Source organism: Crotalus tigris, unplaced genomic scaffold (genome assembly GCF_016545835.1).
Source record: "Crotalus tigris isolate CLP2741 ecotype Arizona unplaced genomic scaffold, ASM1654583v1 scf7180000024116.2146003, whole genome shotgun sequence".
NCBI lineage: Eukaryota > Metazoa > Chordata > Lepidosauria > Squamata > Viperidae > Crotalus > Crotalus tigris.
Genome location: NW_024100393.1, coordinates 864,236 through 882,958, shown reverse-complemented (window position 1 = coordinate 882,958; position 18,723 = coordinate 864,236). Strand labels below are relative to the sequence as shown.

Below are 18,723 nucleotides of genomic sequence, written 5' to 3'. Positions count from 1 at the left end.
AACAGAAAGTATGAACCCTGTATGAATATAGTATTAGAAGACAGACTAAATCCTCAACAGAATGAATGGAAAATGAATGTAAGGCAAGAAGATCTTGAAGTTGCACGGAGTAAACTGAATTATGTCCTACTGAACAGAAATGTGAAAAAGAAGACTTGATAGAATAAAGAGATGAAAGAGGCTATGGATGAAAAATTAAGCAAATAAGAGAATAACTTTTAGAAGACAGTGGAAAAGAATGGAATCAAAGAGAGCAAGGAACAGTTAAAAAATTAAGAGACAGAAAAAATGTAGAACAATTTTTGATTATTTTGAATGGAAACATGTCAATGGGCTAAACAAGGAGCCCCAGGCAGAGTAAATGTAAAAAAAAAAAAAATATTAAATAGAATGAAAATAAAGTAAAGCAATGGCAAAGGAATATTTTACAGATTTGTACAGGAAGGAGAATGGGGTTGAAATAAATGCTACATTAGCACTCCAAAAAAACGACACAAAGGAAATAATACTGTCAGTACATTGAAAAATTATAAGGCATGAATGCTTTTCATACAACAAGAAAGAGAGCAAGAGTTTGCAAAAAAAAAAAAAAAAGTATGGGGGGATTGTTTGTTAAGGGTCCCTGAGAAAATATTTAGCAGAATTCTGATTGGAAAAGTATTAGGTGTGACCGTGAGCAAAATTTGGGAAGTGCAGTGTGCCTAAATGTTATAGATCAGGCCAGAGTTTTATGCTTTAGCAAATCATTGAAAATCATACTGTATGAATGTTAAAAAAGGAAGTTTGCAGCTTTGCTAATTTACAGAAAGTACATGGTAAACTGAATGTTCTTGAAATATACAATAGAATAGAAATAAATATACAATAGAAATAAATAAATCTGTGAGAACGAATGGAATGGTTAGTGAATGATTCAGCAATGAGCAGAAAGTAAGACAAGGATGCAAATTAATGTATTATTTAATGCATTTATGGATAAATGTACAACAAACGCCTGTGCGTTAATGTTAGAGATATGTTGATCGGGTATATAAAGGTATAAAGATCATAGTGAATTGTTGGCTGGGAACACAAATGATTTACAGGAAATATCAGAAGATTATATGATGCAATCAGGAGCGATGGATCTAAAAATGAATAAACTAAAACCAAATTTCTCTTGTAGCGAATAAATATTTGTTAAATGTGGCTAAAATGACTTTATATAAAAATGTGTCCTGCCCACTTTGTTGTACAGAAGTGAAAGAAAATAGCCCTGGCAGGACAAAACATTTTAAAAAAATCAGCTGAATGTGGTGCAAATGGGCATTTAAAAACTATATATGGTAAAATAAAAAAGTCATTAAATAGGAGTAGGCAATATCCTTTAAAAAAGGGGGGGGAAAGGAGAGTATTGAAGAAAAGGCAACCGTGGTCTGAATGTGGGGGAAGGAAAGGTGGGCTGCAGAGACAGAAAGGTATGGATGGTAGTGTAGACTACATTTAGTTAGAAATCCTTTTTCTTGTCTTAACTCCTGCCTTTTTTTTAGCTCACCACTTCTCACTCTGCATAACACCACTTACTGAAAGGGAAAGAGCGTGATGGCCATGGATGGGCAGACGGGTACAGAATTATTCCTTAACGTTACCATTAACCTACGTGACAGAGATCCTTGTAAACACAGAGGTAAAGAGCTGGTGAATAACAGAAACCCTCCAAGATATAGAGAACGTACTGATGTTTATTCTTTCCAGTCCCTTGAGCATTCAAGGGGTTGAAAACATAAAGTGATCCAGGAGTCCACACCAATAACTCACAGTAACAGTCAAAATAAAATAACTAACCAAGAAACTAAGTGGATCTGACAGCAGCAGTTTGAGGATTGTTCACCTGCTCTCACACCAGCAGTGCCATTATTTGAACAGCCTCCGGTCCCTTCTTTCCCTCTAAGTAAGGCTTTCCAGCATGAGGAACCAGCCCTCTTCCCTCTGCCTTGCGATGGATTGAGTCCCAGCCAGGAAGCACAGAAGGGTGGGGGAGTTTGTTTATAGAGGCCTGATCATCCAGCAGGTGCTTTCTCTGTAGGCTTCTCTTTGTCATCCTCTGGCATCTGCCATCTCCCTCAACCTTCTTCTTCTCCAACTCTCCTCCCCTCCCTGCTTTCTTCAGCCTTACGCTTAGCAGACACTGAATCTGCAGGCACTTGTGCTATGGCTTTCTCACAAGAAGTCTGCTGTTTTCACCACAACGTAAAACTGTTATTTTACTATTTTTGTAATTTGCTAAAACTAGAATCCATATAATCTAATTTGTACCACATAATTACTTATTCCTAGATTAATGCAACAGCGATTTCAAATTCATCTTACTTGAGGCTTGCTAGGGTCTTGATTACAGCAAAATCTTTACGCTGATTTGGTGGAATCCAACGGTGCTTTTCAGCCAAAGCTAGGGTCCTTGATCCAAAGCCAAACATAGAAGAGAATCCAAAGCGAAGTAGCTTGATAGGGCTACTGAAGGTGCATATATCCACTGACTTTAGATGTCCTAAAATTGTAGCATTAATATAAACGCACATATACATATGTATATGTACATTTTATAAGGGAACTCATTTCCTAATTCTGCTGTTCGTTAATAATATAGGGGCTGGAGGATCAAAATCCTAGAACATAATTTTGTACAAGATGCACAGTGCAGTCCTGTGTTTGTATAAATCAAGAGGAGTGTACCGCATGATCCTCCAAGGGACTACCACAGCACATATGGCACTTAAATGGGACACATACACTGTCAATGAAAACAGCACCCAATACAACTGTCACATTGCAATAAATTAAAAGCAGCTATATAAATAAAAATAAACAAAAGCAGGGGACAGAGCATCCAGAAAGCACGTTCCATCCCACAGAACATCTTAATCATAATTTTGACAAATCTTAGGTATAATTCTTTTTTATTCCATGTATAAAAAGCAAGGCCACTGAATATTTATTATTCTATTCCTTTTTAAAATTTCAGATACATACCCAATATTATATGCAATACTTACCCAATATTATATGAAAGGTTGCTGTTTGTGTGTGTTGGATTCCATTCAGAGTATATGCCAAAATATTGGTAGAACCTGTAAATGTTAAAGAGAAAACAACAAAAAAATTAAAGCAAAGTGAAACTTCTTTGTAGGAGAATATTTATGGATAAATTATCTAAATCAGCATGAAGAATTGTTAAAAAAAATTACAAACATAGAAAGATCCCCAAATTAGAGTAAAGAAAGATTAAAGAAAGATTTAATAAACTATGGCTTGCTTCTGTATCTAAACATGCATTTTTATCAATGGCACAGTTGTGAACTCAACAATCAGATTACGTTTATTGACCATATTTTTTCTCAGTCTTGAGCATTTAATTCAAGTGAGGATCTAACTATTTAAGGTATAACATTGAACTCATTCTTCATTTATATTTTGATTTTGCAGATGCCACTATTAAAAACTGTTATTCCATTTCTGCACTAACTGAACCAATGAAATGCTGATTTTTAAATAACTACTTGGTAGGATCTGTTTTTCTGTGCCAAGATTCTAGCCTTGGAATCTTCAAAACAAGCCAAGTTCTGATTGTTTTGGGTAGAGAACAAGAGTGAACTCCCATAGTTAAGTATAAAGAACCAAAAAAGTTTAATGACATTAAATATAATAATGATTTTGCAAATAAGAGTACTTAATAAAGTCAGGATAATTGTACTGAAGGAGTTCCAATTTGAGTTTTGAATTTAGTAAACTATGTTATTAAGACCCCAGAAATCATAATTTAAGCAATTTGGGCCTATTTATTGGTTTGACCTATTTCTCTATGTGAGCCAGCTATTGTTCATCAATTAAGTAAATACGGTAACACTTTACTGCGATGTATGAACAAAGTATTTGTACTTCTGATTCAAATCCTAACTAATAATTTCATATACTTTTCTTCTCTAAGCAAAGATTTAAGAATTATATGTTGCTAGATATCCCTTGCCCTAATGAGTTAACTTTTCAGAGATATTGCCTAACCTAACAGATCTTTGCCTAAAATGATCACAGGTGGGCAGAAAAGCAACGGGAACTGAGGAATATCCTTCTTCCTGCTAGTTTTCCCACTGAGTTTCCTTACGGAAAGCTGCAGGGAGCATTGGAAGTCTTCCCTCCCTCCTTCCTATTCCTGTTGGATTCCCCATTTATTTTGCTTGTGGGAAGCTTGTAGGAAGTCAATGGGGAAGCCAGAAGGAAGCTGCAAATCCAAAGCCAGCAGGCAGGTAAGTGGCTCTTGCCATGTAGGGGAGGGATTCAGGAGGTGCATGAGAGGTGCCACATGAGTCAAGACAGGTGTGTGAGGGTGTGCAAGAGGTGCCATAGGACAGGGTGCACAGGGCCAACACAGGTCAAGAAAGGGGGGAAGGTTGCAGGGATATGTGAGAGGGGCCATCCAGGTTAGGGGGGGTGCATAGTTGGGGAAGCATGCAGAGAGGTGGAGTGGACTGAGAAGGATGCTTGGGATCCCTTCCTCCCTCCCTCTTTTCCTATTCCTCTCCTTTCCTTCCAAACAGGCAGGTAGGTGGCTGCTGCTGATAGGGGGAGAAAGCGAGGGATGGTTGAAAAATTCAAAATGAGCATCACATGATTGCAGCAACAGCCCAGCAGCACAATGTCTCCAAATTTCATTCCCTTGGGAATCATGGATGCATTCTGTAAGTTAGCCCATTTGAACTCTCCCTATTAAAATTTAGAAGGTAGGTCATATAAAAAATCTCCCTCAAAATTTTAATTTTACAGTTGAACTCAGTTTTAGTCATTTAAGTTTTGCAAAAATATATGAAACAAACATCTTTCCCTTATGATACACCATTTCACTCAGTTCTTCCCTTATGATACACTATTTCACACAGTTAAAGGTTACAGAAACAAGAGTTTTAGTAGTACCGTACATCAGTTTTATTTGTCATTATAATTGCTATTCTGTTGATTAACTTTTATTTGGCACTGAAACAATATTAGTATATAATAAATATTGATCAAATCTTTACAGTGCAAGCTTTTATACTTACAATATCTGACACATAACTGAAAATAAAGGCTACTTACTCCTTGGGAGAATTAAAATTTTATTTCCCTAGTGATAGCTCTGAGTAGCAATATTAAGAACAACGTATTAATAGCTATCATAGAAATGTTTAATCTGTGGCATTTTTCTCACACCATGTTCCAAACATATATTCTAAGAAGTGATACAATCTACAATCTTTTCTGTTTAATGCTAATAATAACTTACTAACCAATTTTCATTCCCAAAAATACCAAACAGCAAGAGTAAAGACAAAACTATCTGTAGTTTATGTAAAGAGTGACTGATAAGGTACCAGACAGAAATTGTGAAGGGAAATGCCCTTGGAAGTATAAGCAATCCTGCAGAACAATTAACTTAATTAACCAGACATCATGAATATTCATAAGTCTGTTAATGTGTCCCACATCCAAATAGATAAATGTGATGTAATGACTTCCTAGTCATGCATATCTAAGAGTCTCATGAAAACTGCACCAACACTATGATGCTTTATGCATAATGGAAGCTAAATCTCATAACAATATTTTACTCTCCACAAATTAATTGGAAGCAGAAATACATTGCAAATGAGTGATTTAAAGCTTAAAGATTATATAGTCAATATATAAATTTCTTTTGTTTTATGGCAATTACATTCTTTTTCCCTTGCCTTTCTAATTTTGTTTACTCCTTATTCAAGAATATCTATTGAATTCCTCAGCTATCATTCATATTCATATTTTATGTGAATAAAAGCTAAGGAATTAAGTAGAGACAAACACTATTCTAAAAGGGCAGCAAGACAATTGTAGCCATCCTTCATCTGATCTCTTTTATTTTGTCTGTAGTATAAATGTATTTGATACAGATCTCAACTCATACGGACACGTTTGCCCAAGTAAGTAGGATGTATGTGAGGATATACATATGGGAAACAACAATTTAGCATACACTCCCTATTAAAATTTAGGAAATGGGTCATATAAACACCTTCCTCAAAATTCTGTTTTTACAGTTAAATTTATATTTAGTCATTTATGATTTCCAAAAATATATGAAATAAAGATTCTAATACCAACAATTTTCAATAGGAAAAAAAACTACTTTATAGTCTTTGGATTATAGGCTACTATAGTCTACCTTGACTAATTTTAAAACAAACTTAAAAATTAATAGATGTATTATGCTCAACAATTTTTTAAAATGTTACTTCCTTCTTATCTGACAAAAGTGTGAGAGCGCTTTTGTGTCACATATCTATAAGGACACAAAATTTCTCACTCACTCCTGATACACCTCTACGGTACTTAAAATACATTAAAAGACAGAGAGTAAAATGCTGGAAAAGTGCCATCTCATTCTGTTTAGATCAATTTTCTACCACTTACAATCAGGGTGTTTAATCAGTTACTTTCTTTCTTATAATTTACATAATTTCATGTTTCTCACCTACCAACTGAAAATACCTTTATTTGTCAATTGGAAATGCACAAAACAGAGAAAGACATGTATCATCCCCCAGGAGCACTGATTCTTTTTCTCCTTGTGTATCATATAAGGAAAAGGGAGAAAGAATGGCAATCTTCTCTTTGTGTTAAAATTTTACTTTTGAAATGATGAAGTAGCACATAGATAGAACATTGCCTCTAAATCATTATAGTTGATGAGTGATATGAATTATCTGACACCTATTAATAGATTAAGCTGTAGAGGGACCTTCTCCCAGAGTTGCACATGGATCTCTCCATGATTAACCAAGGTGGTTCAGGTGTGCTGTTTTTTCAGCATTGTTCATAAAATGAAACAGAGACCAGTATGTTTACTACACTGTACTTCTATAAATGGTTCTTACATTATGGGCAAGGACTGATTTTATAAGAACCATACTTAAATGTGTGAGAATGACAAAGAAAATAATTCCCATAGCTAAAGACTACTGAATTATCAAGCCAAGCCATGTATCATGGGTTCATCTGAAGCAAAACAATATGCATTTTTCAAAAATCATAATACTGTACCTACTTTCAAATCTAGTAGAGCTTTTTATTCATGCAATCGTCTTCATATGTACTCTTACCTGCTGGTATTATCCCAAGTGGAAGTTGTGATTTGACTGGTACAAGTGCATTGTCACAGTTCTTTCCAGCATCTATCTGGGCTCTAACCAAAAGACCATGAGCAATCTCATTGACAGTGCCATCTCCACCAACACAAACCACCCTACAAAATAATGAATTGTAAAATAATACACGTAAGACAATTTAGAGTCAAGCATTAGATATTACTACAAATTTATTATCTTTTCCAGATAGCTTATTAGCCAAGTTTAATTTTTATCTCTACAAACTAAATAACTTCCACCTTGACTTTTTTTTATTAGTGAAGTCTAGTAAGAATGGTCACCCGATATACATTTTTTTAAGAAAAAAAATCACCCAATTTCCTCCTTTGCAATCTTTTTTTCCAATTTTCCCTACCAACAATCTGCATTGCATCCTAATAATGAATTATATAAAATACCGCCATTCTCTTAATTAAAAAGCCATCCCATTTGTAACAGTAATTAATTTTTCAAAAACTCATTAAATATTTGTAAAAAGACATGAATTCTCTCAGATGAAATGTCTTAGACCACATGTGTCAAACTCAATTGTGTCATGTGACGTATTGTGAGGTATCACATTTTTTGCCTTTGTGGAGCTGGGGCAGGTGTGGCCTGCGCAAGACGCATAGGAGGCAGCAAGTGCGTGAGGGCTGGCAATGCCCAGCATCAGCTGCAGCTCATTGGCCCCTCAGCCACTCAATGGCCAGCAGCATATGGCCAGCTGGATGTGAACTCTGGATAGCCAATAAGCCATGCTCAGCCCTGTCCCACCTGCACTGCACCAGTGCACCTTAGGATCCCGCAACCAGACCACCCCGCCCCGCCACCTGCCTCACCTTGCCTCACCTGTGCAGCAGCAGCACTGGCAGCAGCAGTAGCCCTGCCGCCCTTCCGCTCTCTTCCAGCCTGGGAAGCTTGCGAGCTCAGAGAGGAAGCCACTATCACCACCCATTGGGTGAAGCAGCTACCTGAAAGCGGCATTGTGAGCCTCACCCCTCCACTGCCCTCCTGTACCCACCAAGAGCAACCTGCCTAAGAAGAGTGAGCACAGCAGCAGCAGCCTTGAGGAGGTAAGCATGGCCAAGCACCCCCTTGGGGAAGTGGGACTGGGCTGGCTGCATCTACCCAGCCACGCCTACCTAGTCATGGCAACCTGGCCACACCAGCCAGCCACACCCATCTGGCCTTTTGAGGGCAACCATAATGCCGATGTGGCTGGTAATGAAATTGAGTTTGACACCCCTGCACTATTCTAAATTGTTCTATGGTAGTATAATTTTGTGTGAACTACACAGTCTGTGTAATTTGGATAGGATATAAACAAAGAAACAAATGCACACATTTCACAAATTGTAAAAAAAAAGACTGGTGTTCAGTTGCCTTTTCCCCAAATTAACAGCATTCTTACAATAATAAGAAGAAAAAAAATAAAAATTCTTACCCATGGAAAGAATTTAAGTCACATTCCTTGAGCAGTGTAAGAGCATGACCTTCATATTCAGTAACTAGGTATGTAAAAAGAAAGACCCCATTATAATTCATTGTAAGAATAAACAATTAATGCCCATTTCAGCAGTATTGAACTTCTTAAAGGTAGACAATTCTTAGAGGATCCAATCTGGATCGCTCACCGGGACCAAAGGTTTCTTCTTCTGAGCTTTCAGACTCATGCTGGAGCCCATCCTCTGGGGAACTTCTCTGTGTGCTCTGGGATATTCTACGTGTGATGTTTACATGGTTGCTGTGTAGCTTTTTAGATTGGGGTGTTGATTGCTCACTATTAAACACCCCAATCTACATCTAAAAAGCTACGCACAACAGCTACCGTATAAATACCACACACGGAACAGCCCAGAGCACACAGAGAAGTTCCCTGAGGATGGGCTGTAGCATGAGTCTGAAAGCTGGGAAGACGAAACCTCTGCTCCCGGTGACTGACCCAGATTGGATCCTGCAACATTATCCCGGGATATGTATATTCACCCTCAATTCTTAGAATCACTGTCCAGAGACTTGTTGGGCACTCAGTGAATTCCCCCTTCCACCACCCCTTAGGAAAAAAGTCTCCAAGCTCCAATCAAGTTTTCCTAACTTTGAAATACTGTTTGCTTCTGCATGCCCACAGACGTGAACAAACCATCATCAGATGCTCTGCTGGAGGTAGTGCTACATGCCAAGGAAGGACAAGTGTTCTGCAAAAGAATAGCCTTTTGAGCATTATGCCTCCAGTTACAACATATCCTCAGCAATATCTGCCTGGTGGTTTCTTTCTTATATAAGGCCAGGGCTTTTTTCTCATAGAACGCCCAGAATGGAGTTCCAGCATCTTTTTTGGATGGAACCTTGTAAGGTAGGCAAGACATGTGTGAGTTCCAGCACCTTTTTTTTTTTTTTTTTTTTAGAAAAAAAGCACTGCATAAGGCATTTGTAAGGATGGGATATTGTAATCATTTTGGAGTATTTTAAAGTTTAAAATATTACCAAAACAATCAAAATCCCCTATTTCAAATGCAAGCAGCTGTTTTGAATTTGAAACAATGGTTTCATGTGCAAAATGGGTCATTCAAAACATTTCGCACACCATTATTGATAGGTTGATTCACAGCACATTGGCAAGAGTTTCTAAAACTTAATGAATTAACTAATCAGGTACAGTATGATTTCTTCCAACTACAAAATGGTTTCTTTTATTAGAACTTTGCTGGTGAAATGTTGAAAATTTGAACTGACAAACTTTCTGAGATTTTGTATGATAGAGTAATGAGCTCAACTTAACTCTTGTAATATATTAGAAAACATATTTCCAGATTAAAAGAATCCTGAGACACTATAAGCTTCCATGGTAAGTACAACTTTTTGCATCTGCCTCTTGTTTGTGGACTTTTTTGTTCTTTTATAACAAGAGAAAACAGATTTTATTTCTAATAGAAATAGTTCTACTACATATAATCCCTTTATCTTAGTTATTATTATATAAAAGATAAATCTTGGCCTCAATTTGAACAAATAAACGGAAATGGAAAAAGTAAAGAAGAAAGCTGGGAACCTAGTAACAAAATAATATAACATAAGAAGCTGATGGATCCCATAGACATCAGAATTTGTGGCCTCAAAGGAAATGAATCTTTAAATGTATATTGCTGATGTTGGTTGCTATTATATGCAGTACAATAAACACCACCAAATAAAGAATTAAGTGACATAATGCAGATGTTATAACCACATGTACAATTTTCTAGGCCATGGTTGCCAGAAGAGGCAGCCCAGCTGTAGCCACGCGTCAAAAGTTTCTGGTGACTGATAAGACAATTCCAGATGGATTTTTTGTGTAACAATGTACATTACTATATCCAAGACTGCATTAATATTTCATGCTTAGCTGTCTTTGGTGTAGTGTGTTCCATCATTTCCAGTGCTTTTGTAGATGTTTAAATGAAGCATCATTGTAAAATTCCAACATCAATATGCTTTAATATTTTTACTTGTTATAGTTTAATAAATGTAATAAATTAATATGATTTATTTTTACAGCTCACCTAATTCATTATAGTAAATAAAATGTTTTAAGGATGAGTAAACAAATTACTGTATCAAATAATATCATTTAAAATTAGCACTGCATGTGTCACACCATATCCAAACCTTAAAGGCCAGAGCAATACTGTGCAAAGCCAGAAGCAGCACTTTAACACAATCATTCTCTGTACATACTTCAAAGCTGAGCAGATGAGTTGATAGAACGTTCAAATAACAATACAGGGATTTTATGTATCACTGGGATACATAAACATTGGGAAGATATATTTATAGCTCAGCCATAACTTTCCAATTACCTGTATGTGTGCACCTTCAAATAAGTGTTGATTCCTGGCAATTGCCTTGACTAGTCCCTGTAGTGTTCTTGACAAGATTTTTGCCATAGCTTGTTTCCTGGAGCCGAGAGAGAGGAATTGGCCCATCACCCACCCATTCTAGCCTAGTGCCTTAACTATCACATCAAACTGGCTTAGTTGCCTAGAGAACAGAACTTAATGGATACAACAGATTGAATGATACATTCCAATCTATTGACTACTGAATAATTAATATAACCAAGTCATACATCCTTTTCTCTTGCTGAATCAAAGAGAACAAATAGAAAGCAATACAAAGCAAAGAGCTGACTGCAATGAGATAGATTATGCTGGAACATGATGCTTTGCTGCACTTTAAAATACAAGCCCATTTTGGTAATGTAATAAGATGATATGAAGTATTTGCTCTTGTTTTCAACTGCTTTGTTATTGCATATGAAGCAGGAAATATTGTTAATTTTAATTATGATTCATCCTAGAGGAAACTCCAGGAAGTAAAAGTAATCAAATCTGCCAAAGCTAAACTGCCTGGACTACAAAGCTTCAGAATTGAGTTATTTCTATGGTTGCATGCTTTACAAGGTTTTAAACCACAAACATTTATTATCTAGTTAACTTAACCCTAAAGCTACAAAAAATTAATTATAGTCTAGTTAACTTATTTTTATTGTATCATGAACTCAAATATGTGAAAAACAATTATTTTAAATTGATATGTTTAAATAGTTCATTGTTTATTATTTGGAAGAATATATTCCTGTGTGACTGTCAATGTAAGATTATCAAATTATACTGTTGCAAAAATAACTACTTCAATAAACCTGACATCCTTGTAATTTGTTGAATTCTCCTGTAGGAGGAGTACAAGCAGTACAAGCTGTACAAGCAGTACTCTTTGAATTATTATTACATATCACAGAATTTTAATATGTGGCGTATGTTTAATGTGAACATCTCAATTTAAAAAGTTTAATTCACTTCTACTTTAAACCTAGTAATAATTTGCCAAAATAGATTAAACCAGCTGTAACATGAGGCGTACCATTTTTGAACCAAGGTACCTCAAAGGGGCTAACTTACAGAATATGTCCCAAACCCAGGATCCAGGACTTCCAAGGGAATGAAATTGGGGAAAGTTGAGGCTGCTTCAGTAGTGCCAGCTTGCTGCTGCTTCAATGCTGCTGGGCTGCTGCTATAGTCATGTGATCATTTTCAACATTCCATGACAATTTCCCAGTTCCTCACACAATCCCTCACTTCCTCCCCCATCCAACTACAGCCACTTACAGTACCTGCCTGATGGGAAGGGAAGGAAGAAAGGAATCCCTATAAACCCCATTCCCAAACTATGCCATCCACTTAACTGCCCCTGGAGGGAGGGAGGGAGGGAGATTTCTGATGCCCCCTGCCAGCTTCCTACATGGTAACTCAATAGGGAAGCTGGCAGGAAGTCAGAAGTTGCTCTCACTCCCTCTGTTTTGCCCACCCGTGGTCACTCTGTTTCTCTATTTAGGTAAGGAAATATCTCTGATGACCCAAAGGAATATGAGTCTAACATTCAATAAATATTTAATACTTTTAAATAATCAGGGAAAGCCAACATTATATTTCCAAAATTAAAATATTTAAAAAGAAAAAATAGGCAAAGGGACTTTCATAGAACATCAGTCCCATCTCTGATAAAGAATGTGCTCTGTTCAATAGGGATTGTGCAAATGGGTCTCTGGATTGCCAGGCTGCTAATATCATCTCCTCTCCTAAAATAAGCCCTAGAAAATTCAGTAGGACATACGTTGCCACAGCCTATCCACTGAAACACAAATATCTCCGGTATTAGTGACTCATGCAATGTACTAATGGATTAAACCGAAGTCTCTAAAGCATCTTACCAGTAACGTCAGTCATGATGTCAGCCAGTTTAAAGAGGGGAGCAACTTGCTCATAATAAATCCGAGTAGCTTCTTTTTTATGGCTTGTTGGATTGATAAATACTTTTAATGACTTTGGCCGATCTGGAAACCCTAAAAACAAATGTCACAGCACCTTTGATAACAGAAAGTACGGTTTCAATGGTAACAGGCAGATATTTATGCATTTTTGGCACCCTGCAGCTTTCAGAGTTCTTCATAACCATGGCAGGGGTGAGGGGAGGGAGCTAGCATGCTCATTACTTATATCCAACTCCAGTATAATCCTGATACAACTAGAGCATTGACCCACTTGTGTGTTTATAGCTAACAATACCTACTCTAAGTGAGTCAGTCACCATCAAGAGCAGTATGCAGCAGCTACAATAAAAAAAGATTTTAGGTCATAGTTCAAACCTGAAAAGAGGGAGAGTGATAAAGTGAGAAGAGAATTGTCTCCTGGGAGAATAAGAGGAAGTGCCTCTCAGCAAGGATTTGATAATAGTACTCCTTCACAGTTGGTGCAGAGATTTGATACTACAAATTTCAGGATTTGCAGATTATGTATCATACCACACAGAAGGAGCAGGTGCAAAAGAAACCTGCCCCTGATTAAAAGATTTTTAAAAAGGGCACAAGGTGAAATGATATGGAAAATCAAAGCGATTTCATTCACATTTGAAATAAAATTTAGAGGTTATTTTCCTATTTTGTTTTTTTAAACAAATTATTAATTATCTTTATCTCAAAACTAATTTCATTCATCACAGATTCTATTCATATTTATTTCTGGTGGGATTTCACAAAAGCAAATGTGTATTTGTTCTGCAGTACAAGAGTTAACTTTCCGATTTAGCCATCCATACCCAGGAAAAAGATTGAATTTTTATTTTTTAAAAGCACCCTTCTTCAATTTGGATGGATGTGTTGAGAACAGATCCTAACCTGAGAACCCTATCATAGCCTAAAGAATTTAAGAAATTCTAGCTCAATCAGTAATATATTTATCAGAGTAGTACAGATAGTCCTCAACTTACCACAATTAAGCCCAAAATTTCCATTGCTAAGCGAGGCAATTGTTAAATGAGTTGCGCCCCATTTTATGACTTTTGCCACAGTTGTTAAACAAATCACTGCAGTTGATAAGGGAATCATGTGGTTGTTAAACAAACCTGGCCTCCCCCCCCCCCCCCATTGATTTTGCTTGACAGAAGTTGGCTGGAAAGGATAGAAATGGTAATTACATGACTCCAGGACATTGCAACTGTCACAAATACATGCCAGGTGCCAAGCAACCCAGTTTTGATCACATAACCATGGGGATGCTGCAACGGCCATTAAGTGTTAAAATCTGTCAAAAGTCACATTTTCAGTGCCATTGTAACTTCAAACAGTCACTAAATGAATGGTTGTACGTCAAGAACTACCTGTAAGCTTCTTTGATTATTTTGTCTACACACTGTTAACAGGTTATTCTTGGTCCTCTCATTTTTGAAAAGATGGTTTGGCTGATGGTGCACCAAGGTTTATTCTCTAAAGAGAAGCCAGCAGACGAGGTTCAAGAACATGAGTTCTGGTGCTATGGGCTATAATTTCACACTGATTCACAAAGAAAGACTATTTCTTAATGTTAAATGGATTTTCCCTGTTTATTTCACAGAAAATAATTGATTCTATAGGAGAAACCTGTGCCTCTTTTCTCACATACATTAAGTTTGCATTACCAATCTTCTGCATGTATTCATAATTGTCAAGTGTGAATTGATTTTATTCTTGAATGGTTATTTAGATTTTCTTATATAAAAGAGTCCAAATCACTGTTTAATTTATTGGTCCTCCTTTTCTCAAACATTCAGCTAGGTCAGTTATTTTTTCTTCTCCTACCCTAAAATCCAGATGGCCCTACATCCTTAAGGCCTATACATCTCTGGGAAAAGCAGGCAGTATTTCTCAATTTACTGATAGCTCTCAGAATAATTTGTGCTTAGTAAGCAAAGATCACTTATTTCCAATTATCTCACAGCTTCAGTAACATTCTTTCCATATATAAGGACCCTAAAATAGAACTCAGAAATGAAGAAAACCTCAAGATAATCAGGAACATACCTGTTTTTGAAGAACTGGGAATTCTACTTTATTTTGGGATTTTTTTTCAGAATATTTTTTTGAAATAAGGATGAATTTTAAGTCTACATTATTTGACTACATTAGCTCCAACTGAAGAATCTGTTATTTGTTCCAATTAAACAAAAAAAAAATCCAAAGAGAGTTTGCAAGACTAAAATTGCTCATTTCAGATAAGCATTAATCAGGCAGACAAACTTGATTAAGCCTCTTCCACTATTATGAAAAATGTGGAGCGTTCCACTTTATTCCTTTATCTGCCTTACATAAAGAATGACCTGCACCAGGCAGGTTGTTTTATCTCTTGAAGTTGTCATACAGTTAAAGACCTAGAAAAAGCAAAGTTTACAATACAGTATATTGAAGAGCTTTCAATAAAGAAATAGAAGAGGCCCTCTGCAACAAACAATTACTCTCATTTATGGAGAGTGATACAATGTGTGAGGCTCTCATGCTCATCTCTGCATCTCTAAATGTGGGAAGATTGTCTCTTTCTTCATAACAAATGAAGTGGATGGTAAATAACTTTTAAAAATGCATCTGAGGCAGTACCAAGATTTTGGATTAAGGAAATGAGCAGGAAAGGACTGAGTGGATTCAAATCAAATGAACATCAGGAACCCTATAGTTTTGGGAGCTGAGTTCCTAACACAATCAATGTATGGAGACAGGAAAGAGGGCTGCCCGTCTCGTTTCTTGTGTAAGCTCCTTCAGTCATTGGATTTAATAACCTAAACAGAGGGCAAGGGAGGGAGTGCCAGGGCAGGATTTTGCAGAAACAAAGCTTATCCTTAGTCTGATGAATCCTAATAACTCAACTTGATACCATTGGACTTTAAATTAGCAAAAACCTTATCAAAGTATTAATAATACTCTGAACATTTCCTAATTTATTTGATTTATACAGCTGCCCATCTCAGAAGTGACACTGGGTGGTATACCTCATAAAATCATCTAGCATATTTTCTTCTTCCCCAATGAGTTTATTCTGCCAACTTTTAATCAACAACTTAATATGCTTAAATATTAAGTGTTAAAGTGTTTCAGCCCTCACTGCAAACATACAGAAGCTAGTGTACAGTTTTGACAGCATCAGAACCTACATTTAATTTATTATAGCTTTCTTCCCTAAACTGAACCAGTGCTTTTATAGAGAATAGCCAACTGTTCCTCTGCTGGTAACAAATGTGCTAATATGCACTAGTTTAAACTTGATCTATCAGTGAATGAATCAGTGAACCATGAAAAGTAGGGGTTAATCAGGGTGTTCTGAAAACAAAGGCTCCTAGGGCAGCAGGGACGCTACCCTCAGACACACATCTGTGCTGCTTTCAGTATTTAGTTTTATGGCAGCAGGTTTATGTTTACCAAAGTTAGGAGCCTGAAATGATGTCATTGTCATATATATTATTAATCTGTTATACCACTAGCAATAAGAAAATTGCTACATAGAGACAGTAATAATGACATGAATAAACATTTTTCATCCTAACTAGAGATAAAACATAGTTGATGTTATAACTGTTAATGTATAACATTAATGGGATAATTAAGTCTTCATGCATGAAGCTTTAGACACCCGTATTAAAGCTTGGTGTGAGAGGCATCTTGTAAAAGAGATTCAATAACCATTCCACTTTTATTCTGAAAAGACTGATATATATTGCAAACATGTCTTGTTTTAGAAATCAGATTTTGAAAGATAAGACAAATCACATAGTTTCATGTTAGAAAACCTTATCACAGATAACAATGAAAGCATTGAAACGACCCTATTCTGTTTTTAATGTTTTAGAGGAGCATTTCATAAAACAAGCAACATTATCTTTCATAATATTTTTAGAACTGTATCTCAGGGAACTGCAAAGCCTAGTTTCGATTTAAAAATTTTGAAAATTGTTAATGGGACACACCAACGTGCACTACAGCATAATCTATGAACATTAAAGCATAATAAAGTTCAACATGATCATCTTTGATATATTAAAACCTGTCATCTTAAAATAAACCTGGGACATATGCAAAACCAACATGATGAATATTTAAGGTATGATACAATCTTAGCTTTTTTGTAAGAAAGTGGTTGTGAGGTATAAGTTAGTACATATAAGAATAAGTTAGTACAAGTAAGAATCTTTAATATCAGAATTTTTTAATTTTTAATATTAATTTTAATTACAATACTTTCATTTTTATCTTTATGTTTTTAGCATGAAACCAACATTTATTACTATCTGATTACATGCAGATACAGTAACATCTATTTTTACAATGCCATTAGACATGGACTTAATAAGAACATTATAAATAATCAAATTAATTCTCAGTCTTTTGATACAAAATGAGATACTGAAGGTCAGGTAATATAAAGTATCTATTTATATAACTATGTATGATTCTATTTCAGTACTTGAAATACTGAAAACTGAAGCAAGGAAATTAGCATAAAAGAGGAAATCAATAAATGAGAACACAATCCTGTGTATTAAAGCTGGATTAATAAAGTTCAGCCAAAGTACTACAATCACAAAATGCTATCAGGAAATGGCAGGAGTGATCAAGGATGCTGAAGAGCCTTTTGGTACAGTTCCCAGTCATGCAATTCCCTCCCTGAGGACTATAAACCTAATCACTTAAAAAAGGAGGCAAAAAGATTTTAATTCTCTCTGACTTTTAAAAGTACGGTACATAATTTGCAACACAATGTTAAACTTTGCTTAATATTATCTTAATTTTGTTCCTAAATTTGCTTTTGGTCTTTGGACCAAAAGATAGCATAAATATATTGCTTATTATAATTTTTCTAGGATACTGAGTTACTGTTATCAAATATTTATGGCATTACAGATCTTGATTTATAGGAGTAGTGGGAAACATTTGATAAAGACAGTCCTCCACAAAGTCATCCCTAATTCCTTCACTTCTCAAATACAGATACAAAGAAACTGTTATGTCTATGATGAAATAGATCCCAGAAACGAACAAAAATAACCCTGATGATATTCTGGAAGACCCTGAAAATCTTGGGGTGGAGATGATGATGATAACAATAATAACAATAACAATAATATATTATTATTATTATTATTATTATTATTATTATTATTATTATTATTATTATTATTATTATTATTATTATTATTATTATTATTATATGGCAGTGCCTGGAGACAGCAGAATAGACGAGAAAGAACTGGAGAAGATAACAAAATACAAAGACCTACAAACAGAAATAGAAAGACTGTAGCAAAAGCAAGCAAGGGTAGTACTAATAGTCATAGGTGCCTTGGGTGCAATCCCAAAACAATTGGAGCACCACTTGAACACCATTGGCATTGACAAATTCGCTATTAGTCAATTGCAAAAGGCGGCCTTACTAGGAACTGCTTCCATCCTGCGACGATACCTGTAGTACCATCAAACATCCACATCTGCCTATCCCAGGTCCTGGGTAAGGACTCGATAAGTAGACAAAATGCCAAATCCAATCTGAACATATGGCTGACTGTGCGATGATCAATAATAATAATAGTAATAATAGTAATAATAATAATAATAAAAAGTTGGAAGAGACCTTGGAGGTCATCTAGTCCAACCCCTGCTCAGGCAGGAAACCCTATACCATTTCGGACAAATGGATGTCCAGTCTCTTCTTAAAATCCTCCA

General features: G+C 35.9%; 1 protein-coding gene across 9 annotated transcripts in view; it reads right to left on the bottom strand.

The window, feature by feature from the left end:
- CERKL (ceramide kinase like) overlaps positions 1 to 18,723 on the bottom strand; it is a 38,461-nt gene that overhangs the window by 7,290 nt on the left and 12,448 nt on the right. For all 9 annotated transcript variants that reach the window (XM_039322519.1, XM_039322515.1, XM_039322516.1 and 6 more), the window contains 5 exons: positions 12,916 to 13,047; positions 8,614 to 8,677; positions 7,146 to 7,288; positions 3,033 to 3,107; positions 2,350 to 2,527 (listed from right to left, as the gene is read on the bottom strand). In XM_039322519.1, the coding sequence (XP_039178453.1) occupies positions 2,350 to 2,527; positions 3,033 to 3,107; positions 7,146 to 7,288; positions 8,614 to 8,677; positions 12,916 to 13,047 (592 nt within the window). The remainder of the gene's footprint in view (positions 1 to 2,349; positions 2,528 to 3,032; positions 3,108 to 7,145; positions 7,289 to 8,613; positions 8,678 to 12,915; positions 13,048 to 18,723) is intronic.